The 13,496-nt window shown below is 30.9% G+C and overlaps 1 protein-coding gene across 1 annotated transcript in view; it reads left to right on the forward strand.

The window, feature by feature from the left end:
- LOC148298345 (luciferin 4-monooxygenase-like) overlaps positions 1–13,217 on the forward strand; it is a 30,539-nt gene extending 17,322 nt beyond the window's left edge. Inside the window, exons 6-15 of the mRNA XM_088276945.1 lie at positions 447–654; positions 1,851–2,049; positions 2,155–2,274; positions 3,887–4,085; positions 4,647–4,787; positions 4,871–4,993; positions 5,772–5,852; positions 6,769–6,915; positions 8,645–8,810; positions 13,090–13,217. Coding sequence (XP_088133071.1) covers positions 447–654; positions 1,851–2,049; positions 2,155–2,274; positions 3,887–4,085; positions 4,647–4,787; positions 4,871–4,993; positions 5,772–5,852; positions 6,769–6,915; positions 8,645–8,810; positions 13,090–13,217 — 1,512 coding nt within the window. The remainder of the gene's footprint in view (positions 1–446; positions 655–1,850; positions 2,050–2,154; positions 2,275–3,886; positions 4,086–4,646; positions 4,788–4,870; positions 4,994–5,771; positions 5,853–6,768; positions 6,916–8,644; positions 8,811–13,089) is intronic.
- Positions 13,218–13,496: the final 279 nt, after the last annotated feature.

Below are 13,496 nucleotides of genomic sequence, written 5' to 3' on the forward strand. Positions count from 1 at the left end.
CTTCCAGACAACAAGGTGCAAAGTAGAATTTTGATTGAGTTGAAGATATGAATATTAAAAAAAGTTTACAATATTTTGAGTGTGTCCAAATACTTGTTCTCAAATCTGGATAACCTCCAATTATAAGAGTTATTTTTCATTTTATTTTTTGACATCTCAACATAGATGAAGAGAATATGGAAGTCTGGGCACTTAAAAGTTTCTGCTAAATATAAAGCTTTTTTCATCTCACCAATAGATGTCTCTAGTGGAATTCAAGCAGTATTTTTCGGAATTGAATCATATGTAGAAGTTCCAAGAATTTGAGTAGTGTGGTTGTCAATCACGAGGAGAGTTAGTTGATGTTACACGTGTGTAAAGTAATCACTTAAACAAGCCTCCTTCATCTGTATAGAGATATCAAAAAATTATATGAAAAATAATGTTTTATTATTTCTTTAATTAAGATTGAGCTGACGTCAGACGTTTCGGAGTCCCATGCGTCTGTGTTACTTCGCAGCATCAGAGTGGCCCAAGAGTTGTCAAGGCGTGGAATTGGTCTAGGAGATCTCCTGGTCATCTGCGCCAAAACTCACAATGATGTCGGGATACCCATCATCGCGTCACTCTACATCGGGTGCTCGGTCTTTCCACTTACTACCGTGATGACAAAGAGTGAGTATCTCGTTATTACTCTTATCAATTCTGCGCTCCTGGTAAAAAGGCTGAAATAGCTGGCTTTTACAGCAATTGAAGAAAAATATTGAACCAATTATTTTTAATGCTGTATCATTTTGAGTTGGAAATAAATCATGAAATAGTTCAATATGCATTTTATGCTATTTGTCTGGAAGTTTGCGATGTATTTTTCATATATACCCTATTTTACTCTCCTTTTGTATTAAAATACTTTAAAATAGAGTCATTCCAGGTTTTCCCCTAAAATTAACGTGTATTTTTTTTATAAAAAGTGGTTTATTTTATCTGGTTATTATATAATAATAGATCAGATAGAGCAAGAGATCCGAAAAGGTTGGAACAGACTTAAGAGCAACGATCGAAATTCAGCAGCATTCTGGATATTTCTCAGATTCAGTTATTCAACGCTGCTGGATCTGCAATGATATTTGCAGTTTGAAAAAAAAGTCATTTCACATTGAAATATGTTATCAATAACAGTTTTTGATAAAATCAATTGTATTCACATTTATCCCAAAACGTCCAATAAAACAAAAATAAGAATGTTATCTATTACGCCATATTAATTTATCATTATTTTTTTGGATTAAGTCGAGTTGTGGTCTCGTAGTTAGAGTTCGATTCAAAGGTTTAATGTTCAAACTCCACTCAAATCTATTTTGCAACAAGACCAAGGAGCACCTGAAAAAATGTCCTATGGAATTTTTAAAGTATCCTTCTTCTTCTTCTTATTATTATAGGCCTTGCGGCCTGTTTTTAAGAGGGATTAGCCTCCTGCGACGTCGATTCCCAGCTATCGGCCCATCTCTTAGGTGGTCTGCCCGGGAGTCGTCTACCATGGGGTTGGCCGTACAGTGCGATGTGGGGGGAGTCTGGATGGTTCCATTCTCCTCACATGCGCATACCATTGTCTTCTTCGTTGCCTTCCCCACCTAACGACATCTTCGATCTCGCATATTTCCCTGATCTTGGCATTTCTCAATCTATCTCGAAGACTCTTGCCTGTTATGCTTCTCAGAGTCTTCATTTCTGACACTCTAAGCGCGTTTTTTGTGGCAGCGGTGTCTGCTCTACTTTCGATTCCATACGTCATGATGGGTCGGACACAAAAGTATACTTACTAGAGAAAAATTATTGCGTTTTCTTATGTATACGAACTATTTTTTTTACAGCTGAGGTTAAAAATGCACTCGGTAATGCTAAACCTTCGATAGTATTCTGCGATCCTGAAATGTCGCTGATTTTCACAGAAATCCTGAAAGAAAAGAATAGCAACGCCGAAATTGTCGTTTTCGAACAAAGACCCAAATCCGGAAATTACGTTTTTTTCGAAGATTTTCAACGTTGTACTGGAACTGAGGACAAATTTGAGTAAGAAAAAAAAAAGATTTTCGTGCAATGATTCAAAATTATCAAGAGTGGCATAGTGCGAATAGCAAAAAAATTCATTTTTCCAAAAAAATATGTTTTTTTTAGGGTGACAGACTTTGATCCGGAAAAAACCGTTTCCTTCATCATTTCATCTAGCGGTACGACAGGTCTTCCAAAAGGTGTTTGTCACACACACAAATCTTTTGTTATTAGTCAAATTTTATAGTAAGTATCTGTATATTATTAATCGATCACGTAAATGTGGGAAAACCCACTCAACAAATTAATTATTGGTTGCATTATCTATGAACCAAAGGTTAATTTTTCATTACAAATAATTCAATCAATTTTAATAAATCAATTTTGGGAGCGTATTTCCTTCACATCCGATTGATCATTTTAAATTCAGACTCTTTAATTCCTTATGATAAATCTTTAATTCCTTATGAATTCATATCGTTCGCATATTCAGGCTCCATATACCAAATAATTGTAAAATATAAGGATAATATTATTTATGAAAAAATCTTTATCACATTTTTCGAAAAGTGCGTTTTGCAAATTACCTAATTTTTTTTTAAATTAAACAGTTGAATACACCACTTTAATGAGTTTTATTTATATAAATATAAATGACTAGTTTCGAAAACGTATAGATGTTTTATCATCTTCTGATAAAAAAAAAAATTAATTAATATTATTAATTATTTTAATTTATACCAGAAGATGAAAACATCTGTACGTTTTCGAAAACAGTCGTATATATATATATATATATATATATATATATATATATATATATATATTCAAGTGTTTGATTTAAAAAAATCAAACGTCATTCTTCAAAGTTAATGCCGAATCAATAACTAATACACCTTTCTTCATTATGGGAAGTAAAATAAAGCATGGGAAAAAATGTTTTATGATGCGGTTTTTCAGAAATGTTTCGGGTTTTTAACGCAGTATCACACAACAATTTATTCGGGATGAGCCTGAATTACGTTGTACATACATATATTTCTTTTAAATCCTAGTTTAGTTTTTTTTTTCTTTTCTATAAATTGAGTATCTGTAGTGAAGGTAAAACGTACATTTCTTTCATAAATGTGGATATATTAGACAGTTTAGGTAGCTTTTGAACAGTTTTATTAAAGAAAAATAATTCTGTTATAATAACCATATATGTTGATTAAAAATAAGACATAAGATAATAAGATACACCAATGAAAAAGGTATCAAAAATTATAAAAGTAAGAGAAATATTGAAAATTTCAATTGATAGTTTTTTTTTTTAAGTAATACACATTACAGATTAATATTTGATTTTTTTTATTTAATGCGTAGTTTTAAGAATAAATAGTAGTCTTGAGGAAAAAACTACATGCTTACCTAAATTGGTCTACATCATATCATAAAAATTAAGTTATGCCAATAATTAGTTAACCAGCCTGTGATGGTCGTTAGCCCCGTAAATGCCCACACTTCGATATTCTTCTTCATCTTTGTTAGGATGTCAAAAAGAATACTGCGCTCTTAAAATTTATATGTCTACACGTCTACATAATGTCCACCAACTTCCCATTTTGGCCACCGTGCTGGAGGTCCCGGTTTCGATTCCTAGGGGGGTGCAAAATAAATATAGGTGATGTTCACTCTCATATTTATTTCATATCACCCTGGACTGGTACAAGAAGCGATCACTTTGCCTTCATTCAATTAACGATAAACATAACATTGCGTGGCTATGATACAGTGCCCTATGCACCATGGGGTGCGGATAAGGGTTAAATTAAAAAGAAGATACATAATAATCGTTTTAAATTTTTTTATATTTTAGTAGAGACAAATTACGGGTGAAGAATATTCAACAATCAGAACTGGACAGGAAGGATAAATTGAATTTGGGATTCTCCACAGTTTACTGGACGACAGGGGTGATGAATTTAATACAGTCGTGCATTTTCGGAATCGCAAGGATAAATAGCGCATCTCCATTCACCATTGAACTTTTCATCAAGGCTTTGAATAAATATAAGGTAACGATCATAATATCTTTAAAAAAATAATTAATTTACAACATTTTGAGTGTGTCCAAATACGTTAAATAAATACAAAACTGGATTATTTTAAATTACAGATTATGTAAACAAGTATTTGAACACACTCAAAATGTTGTAAATAAATTATCTGGTCAAATTATAAGCTTAAATAATAAAAATGAAAATGGTATTTTCTGGCGTTTCTCATGTGTGTGATTATGATAAAAGATTCGGACCTCACATGCTAATATGAGTGTTTTTGCTTAGTAAAAAGCTTCTTTACTTCTCACCAATAGATGTCTCTAGTGAAGTTCTAGTGGTTCAAGAACAAGGTGTCTAAATTGGTTCATATATATATATATATAGAACTTCCAAGAATTTGAGTATTGTGGTTGTCAATAATGGGTAAAATTGGTGAATGTTACAAGTGTGTAAAGTGATCACTTAAACCAGCCTATGACAGTCGTCAGCCCCGTGAACGCTCAAACTTCCATATTCTTCTTCATCCTTGATAAGATGTACAAAAATAAAAATTTTACACAACATATTTTTTTTCAGCCTACACAAATGATTTTGAGTCCAGTATCACTTTGTGAGGTTGTGAAGTACCCTTACTTCAACGATTTGGACATGTCTTGTATACGACTAGTGCTAGTTGGAGCAAGCCCCATCCCACCTTCAATAATGGAAAAGTTCGAAGTACGTATTGGAATAAATTTTAACCAATATAAGAAGTAGTAGAGATTTAGAGAATGTTTTGATTACCATATTTATTATTTCAGACAAAACTACCTAATGCTAAATTATTACACGCTTATGGAATGACTGAAGCTAGCATAGTGTGTGTAAATTTTGGTGAAAATCCTTCTACCTGTGGAAAAATATTCGATTGGATACAATGGAAGGTATGCACAATATAAATCAGTATACAACAATTTCCTTATCATTCATCGTTCACATTGTGTAATACCACTTCAATAAATACTGATTTTGTGATTTTTTTTTACTAAGGAGATTTCGGACACATTTGTAGTAAACAATTTTGAAACGTTGTAGTAAGACTCTTATAATATAGGTTTTTTACTTCAAATTGGACGTTTTACAAACCAAACATGAAAAATTTGGTTTTTTCCAAAACAAATTGGTTGTAATATAGTGTTTTATAATAAAGTTTGAAAATTACTTGTCTGCAGGTTGAATATTCAGGATAGGGAAAGTAAATGCAGAAAATACTTCACAAACAACCAGACAAATTGAAAATAAAACTTTCTTCAATTCATTTAGCAATTGGCGGGAATTGATCCCGCGACGCCAGTTTCGCAGTCGAGCGTTTACTCAACTACGCCACGGCACCAATCAAATCATTGATAGTAGATATTTGGAAAAATAAACATATTTGCATTGTTACCTCAAATTTTTAATAAAATCTGGCTAGGGGCCATTCAGGTCCAGTGTGAAAAAATATAAACACATTATATAGCACCCACAGATAAAAACATGCAGATGAAAAGTATGTCAGACGCTTTAATTTTTTTATTAATATATCTGCCAATGGTTTTATTAGCATACTATTTTGAGGATTTAACAATTGATTGCTTGTAATGAAAGGTTTTTTGGTCATACATTCATATCAATCAAACTCCATTTTGTAAAAACAATACTGTTTTTGGTTATATTTTGTAGGTTGTCGACCCCGAATCAGGAAAAAAACTGGGTCCAAAACAAGTCGGAGAACTTCGCATCAAATCTCCATCCTTATTTAAGGTAAAATATATTGAACACATGTTACTTTTTTCTTATTATTTTTTGACATCTCATCAAAGATGAAGAAGAATATGGAAGTTTACGGGCATTTACGGGGCTGACGACCGTCATACCGTCTTGCGATTTTTTTTACCAATTATTCAAAATTTCATATGGAAACTGCCAAAAAAAATGTGAAAAATTGGTTTGTAAAAATAAATCAAACTGGGATCCTTACTGGGGAATTTGTTTTTTCTTTATTAAAATTTTGAAAACCTTGACCACATCAAATAATTTATTATATTTATTTTAGCTTTTTTGTTGTATTTCAAATACTTGAAAGTGGCCAGGTCAGTCGGAATAATCGGCGTATATGTATGAGGAGATGCATGAATATGGAACAGGCGAAGATTGCACACAAAAACAGATTGGTGTGGTGTAGTGGTATTTAGTTAGGTTTTTTTATATTACTATTGCATAAAACAAATAACCCAATGATAAGGTAATATACATCGGTATATTTTTTTTTGTTCTGCGGATTTTTTTGTTGTTGTTATATTAGATATTTATTAAATAAACTGTGACCATAATAAAAATATTTTTACAATGATTAAAGAAAACTCTTGTTTTTTACCACTTGAGTTTTATTATTGACTACATGTTTCAGACTACAACTTCCATCATTCAGGTCTGTATAATAACTAAAATATAAAACATAAATTTTTTCTATAAATAAGGAGAGGGGAAAGTAAAGGGAAAGGGTTAGTCAAGGGGCGGAGTTTGAAAACAAAGGAATAATGGAAAGCAACGGTGAAGAATTTTGAAACAATATATTATTTAATAAATTATTATTATTAGTTAAATTAAAATTATTAGTAAAAATATGTATAATATTTTGTAGTAAAAATATTTTTAGTGAATTTGTTTTATTTTATAGGAATACTACCAAAATCCTAAAGCTACATCAGAATCTTTCGATGAAGATGGTTTCTTCAAAACTGGCGATCTCCTCTACTATGATGAAAATAGTAATATTTTTGTCGTGGACAGAATCAAGGAAGTGATGAAATTCAGGAATTATCAGGTACCTGCTGTTTTTACTTAACTTGTTTTTACTAACAATTACTTGCACCCAATAGTGCATAGGACAGTACATTGTATTATTTTATTTTATTTTATTGGAAGGAAGAACAACAGTTACAATATATGATACATACAGAATACAAAAAATAAAATCATGAGTACCAATTATAGTTCTTCACAACTATACATAAGAGAGGTCTATATAAAGGAATAGACATGAGACAGGGATGGGATGAAGAGAAAAGGAGATGGCAGTGATAGGAAAAGAAGAAAAGGAAAGGACAGGGAATAGAATTACTTTTTTAGGTTTATAAGATTTCGAACAATTTAGCTTTAAATTTTGAAAGATTGGAGTAGAACATATCAAGGTGGGTACAACATTCATTAAATTTCCCACAACTTCGACAAATAAAGGAATTTTTTGAATAGTTCTTTGTTGGTGCTGGATTATAAAAGGTATGACTATGTCTATTGATTCTAATTGGACAGTGAAAAGGTATCTGCTCAAGAAGATAGGGGCTCTCAGTCATATTTTTTATAACTTTATACAAAAAACATAAATCTGATATATTCCTACGTTTACTAAGTGAAGATAATTATATTAACGTTTAATAAATAAATAAAATATGATCAGCCCTTACCTTCAGATTTCAGTTCAGCGTAATATTATATAAATATTGGAGTGAAAATCACTCATATTTTTTTAACCCCCCTGGTAATTGAACATCAAGCCTTCAGCCTTCTGTTATTTTGTAAGCGTAGTTGGTCAATCAGGGTTAGAATGGTGTCATTAAAACTAACTTATGACAGGTTGTAAGCCCTCTGCAAATGTTGAGATATCAATAGAAATCATGATAACAATATTTTATTTATTGTTTCGGCATTTACTTTGTGGTAAGAAGACATGTTGAAATTATTTTTAAAAAAAACACTCGTTTTCATACCACTTGAGTTTATTTAAGACAATGAGTTTCGGAAGCTAAGCTTCCATCTTCAGGTATATATCGCTCACTCCTTTCAAGAACGTCATAAATCAAAAACCTTGATTTTTCAGGAAAACGTTTTTAAAGTTTAAAAATATAAAAAAATGAATTAAAAATAAATATCAAGCCACATATTGAACTTTTTATTGTGCAACAAATCATTTTACGTAAAGCCTGAAGATTTTTTCTCCATTTTGAAAAATATTTAGATTATTTAAAAATAATAATTAAACAATACCTTTTCTTCAAAATGCAAAAACAACACTTTCTGCCCTGTAGCGGGTAAAAATTAAGTAAAAAATATGTCTCTTTTGTTGGGATATAGTAGATACATTTTCTTGTCATTCCAAAAACACGCACAACTGAAAATTGATGATTTTTGATTTATGACGTTCTTGAAAGGGGTGAGCGATATTTAAACTCTACATTAAGACCTGAAGATGGAAGCTTAGCTTCCGAAACTATTTGCCTCAAATAACTCAAGTGGTATAAGTGTTTTCTTTAATAATAACAATCATTGCTTATCACCCCAAGTATCCATCAAATCATCCTTTCTCAACCCCTCTACCTATCCCAAATAACTTCTCACCTGACGTCACTTCATTTGACTCCCTCGGTATCATCAATTTACAACAAAATAACTAATTTTAATGTTATTTTTTCATAAAATAAAATAACTGGACTATTATTACATATTACGTGCTTATTATTTATTTTTGAGTTATTATTATTTATGTTTAATTCCAGATAACACCAGCAGAGGTGGAGTTTGAGATAATGAAGATACCAAATGTGGTGCAAGTTGGGGTGGTAGGACGACGCCATCCTGAAGATGGGGAGCATCCCATGGCATTCGTTCAAGTCCACCAAGGGTCTGACGTCACAGCTCAGCAGATCAAAGACGCCGTAAAAAGTACGTTTGCCTATTAAACCTAACTTTACTTCCAGTAACGAGTGTTGCCTAAAAGCTTTTAATATTAAAAGCTCTCCTACCGTATTCCCAGATCTGATACAAAAGCATCCAGGTTTCCTGACAGACCTTCTCTTGCAAAGCAATTTTTTTGTTTTATGAACTATTTTGTGATATTTATGGAAAATGTGAAACAAAATTATATGCCGATTTTACTGTGAATTTACATTTAATAGCTTACGATGTCCCTGTCACTGCCAATCTAAATAAATAAAAGTTTTTAATACCACCACTAAATTTCCCACGTAGTGTAATGGTCAGCGAGCTCGCCTACCGTACCGGAGATCCCGGGTTCGATTCCCAGGTGGGGTCAAATACATATAAGTGATTTTTTCACTGTAATATTTTTTCAATACTTCCCTGGACTGATACCTGAAGCGGAAGGCTGATCACCTTTCCTTTATGTGCTAACGATCAAGATAATACTGCATTCATATGATGCAGTGCCCTATGCACCATCGAGGTGTGGATAAGGGTTAGAAGAAATTTCCCACGAGTGTCACAGTGCAGTCAGTGAAAAGGATTAGTAGTTAGTAGTTTAGTTAGTCAGCTAGATCCGATTTTGACCGGTACATAGACGCCTCCAAAACCCCGACCAGCACAGCAGACAGACACGGAACAATGCAAAGACATTTACAGAAAATGCTCAGTCATAAATCGAGTGTTTCTTCTAAGAACTTTCATTCATGAATCACATGAAATTTTAGTAACTTTAAACAAAAAGAGTAAGTCCACTGACGGGTAGGCATAGGCTTTAAACCATAAAAAGTTGAAGCGTAAGTAGGGTCACGATAAGTTATGTTGCATAAGCCGCATAGATTTCAGAGTCAAAACAAAAGAAAACTCAGTCATCGCATTTTCCTCTCAACCATGATTCATCGCTACTCGTTTCCCGAGAACTAGATGTTTATTACAAAAATGTTTGACATCTCATCAAAAATGAAGAAGAATATGGAAGTCTGGGCATTTACGGGGCTGACGACCGTCATAGGCTGGTTTAAGTGATCACTTTACACACGTGCAACATTCACCAATTCTACCCATTATTGACAACCACACTACTCAAATTCTTGGAAGTTCTGTATATCTGAACCAATTTAGAAACCTTGTTCATAAATCACTAGAACTTCACTAGAGACATATATTGATGAGATGTAAAGAAGCTTTTTACTAAGCAGAAACTCTTATATTAGTATGTGAGGTCCGAATCCTGAATTATAATCACACATATGAGAAACGCCAGAAAATACCATTTTCATTTTTATTATTTAAGCTTATAATTTACCAGACAATTTATTTACAACATTTTGAGCATGTCCAAATACTTGTTCACAAAATCTGGATTATCTCCAATTACAGGAGTTATATTCACAAATGAAAATAACTCCGTATTAAGTTATATTAACTTGTGTTGTTTAATTTAATCCAATGACCCAAAATGAGAAATGGAAGTTACTCATCGGGAATATTATATACATGACTTATGTATAATATATTATTAGATTAAAACCAATATTTTTAGCTTTTCCACTTTAACGTCTAGCGAGTGTGTGTCTAAAGTGGAAAAGCTAAAAATATTGGTTTTTATCTAATAATATATTAAAAATGCAATTCCATCACGAAGTGTCAGTGGATACTATAAATCTATTAAAAAGTGACTTATGTATGTAATTTGTTTTGAAATTGTTAACTTTGTTAATCTCCAGTACCTACTATTCCGATACCATTGATAGATTGTTAAACGTGTAGTTCAGGCCAAAGTCATTTAAAATGGATTACTCTATAATTTATTAATAAACAAATAAAAATAAAACATATCGTATTTAAAATACAAAGATCCTCTTGATATGTGGCAAATAATAAGTATTAATTTGATAGTAAAATAATAATGGTAATAACCGATTCTATAGATAAATTATCCTTTTAGATTGTGAAATAAATACATTTTGATTAAAATCAGTTTAATCACGCAGTTAAAATTGTCGTGTAAAATCCTTTAAGTAATATGAAACGAATGCTTTATTAATCGATAATATCTAAATCGAACCATGTGAGAGATAATATATTATATATATATATATATATATATATATATATATATATATATATATATATATATATATATATATATATGTATATATATATATATATATATATATTAATTATGTATATACTACTACTACTACTACTACTACCATCAAGCCGTTTCCCCGCAGGGGTAGGCAGAGAGGATGGAACGCCACACTCTTCTGTCCTGACATACACTCCTCGCCTCCTTCACATCCATACATCTAGTCATACATGCCGTCCGATTACGCAGACTTTTGACACCGCCAGATTTTAGGTTCTGATTGATCTGATCGTGGCAAGTCTTTTTCGGTCGTCCACGTTCTGTTTTCCCTCTCACATTCGCCACATATATTTTCTTTCATTCTCATTCTCTCGTTATCGCTATTATGTATATATATATATATATATATATATATATATATATATATATATATATATATATATATATATATATATATATATATATTTATGTATAAATATATATATATATATATATATATATATATATATATATATATATATATATATATATATATATATATATATATATATGTATATATATATATATATATATATATATATATATATATATATATATATATATATATATATATATATATATATATATATATATATATATATATATATATATATATAATATTTGTATATATATATATATACTTATATATACATAAAAATACACACTCGCTTGATATTAATTCAAAGTAAATCCAATCCCAAGTAAATTCTGAAGAAATAATTTGTTTTTACTCCTTGGGTATTTTATTTTTACAATTTTTGGAATCTACAAATTCTCTCATTTACGGGTTTGAATAAACACTTAAAGTAAAATATAAAAACATAAGTATAAACTCAAGTTTATATTTATATCCGTAGATGGAAGCATCTGTAGTTTTCAAAACTAGTCGTATCAATTTAATACTCATGTGGTAAAAAAAACAAGTGTTTTATTTATAATTTAATCATGTTTTACCACATAGTGAACCGGAACAATAAACAACATAATCCCAAGATATGTATATAGCATATATCGTGCAAACTTATGAATGAAGTATAGCAGGGTTAAAATTGGTAATGATGATAGTAAATTTCATAAAATTAAACAACTTTGTTTTAACCACTTTTTTATTATGAGTACACTTTAACCAACTGGTTCCGACAAGAACCTTGTCATTATCAGGGTTTATAAAATTCTAAAACACTAAATTACTCATAGTTTATTACATTCCCTTACCAAAAACTTCCACACGCTCCGTAAACCTGTACGTAATTTTATAAAGCTTATAAAATGTGCCACAAAGTTTCTGCGAAAAACCTTCCGTTTCTCAATTTTTATTTTAAACCAAACTTAATGACTTGAAGAAAATAACACATATTTTCTTCGAATTTTGATTTACAAATAATTATGATAAACGAGTGGATATCACCACAGCTTTCCATCAAGATAACGTCGGAAGTCTTCTCTTTTAAAAAGGCCTCGTGCCCAATTCTAAAATTACTTATACCTTTGAAAATATATTAATGATTGCATATTTCTTTCGACTTAGACTGAATAAAAGTCTTATAACCCCTTACAAAATATCCGCCCTATAATCCGCCGCAATTGTCCGCCTCCGTAGTGTAATATTCAGCACGCTCGGCTACCGTTCTGGGGGTCCCGGGTTCGATTCCCAGGGGGGTCAAATAAATTCAAGTGATTTTTCACTGTAATATGTATTCAATATTACCCTGGACTGGTACTTGGAGCGGAGGGCTGATCACCTTTCCTTCATGTGTTAACGATCAAGATAATACTGCATTTATATGACACAGTGCCCTATGCACCATTGGGATGCGGATAAGGGTTTTTATTTTTTTTATTTTTCAAAATATCAAAAGTTATATTGTATTCCTTTTTTAATAACCACTTACAAAATATCTAAAGTTATATTGTATTCCTCTTTTAATAACCACTTACAAAATATCTAAAGTTATATTGTATTCGTTTTTTAATAACCACTTACAAAATATCTAAAGTTATATTGTATTCCTTTTTTTAATAACCACTTACAAAATATGTTAAGTTATATTGTATTCCTTTTTAATAGCCACTTACAAAATATCTAAAGTTATATTGTATTCCTTTTTTAAGGTTCGCTGAACGATAATAAGCAACTAAGAGGAGGCGTTGTATTTCTAGACAAACTTCCTATAACTCCATCAGGAAAAGTGGACAGGAAAAACTTGAAACTTATGGCCACTAAAGTATTGGGAGAATGATTGATTGAAAAATAGGATGTTAAATAGGATGGAAAAACTTGAAACTTATGGCCACTAAAGTAATGGGAGAATGATGATTGAAAAACATGATGTTAAATTATAAATAAAACTGAACAATTTGTCTTAAACTTTTTTAAACAAATACTTGTGTAATTTTGTAATTGCAATGTTACAATTACCTGTTTTATTTGTTATTCATTATTGTTAATGTATTTATGTTAATGTTCTGTTAAATTTCTTAGTTCATAAAAATAAAATAAAAATATTTAAAAAAAGAAA

The sequence above is a fragment of the Brachycentrus maculatus genome, unplaced genomic scaffold (genome assembly GCF_059751285.1).
Source record: "Brachycentrus maculatus isolate JH-2025_06_01 unplaced genomic scaffold, ASM5975128v1 h1tg002170l, whole genome shotgun sequence".
In the NCBI taxonomy this organism is placed as follows: domain Eukaryota; kingdom Metazoa; phylum Arthropoda; class Insecta; order Trichoptera; family Brachycentridae; genus Brachycentrus; species Brachycentrus maculatus.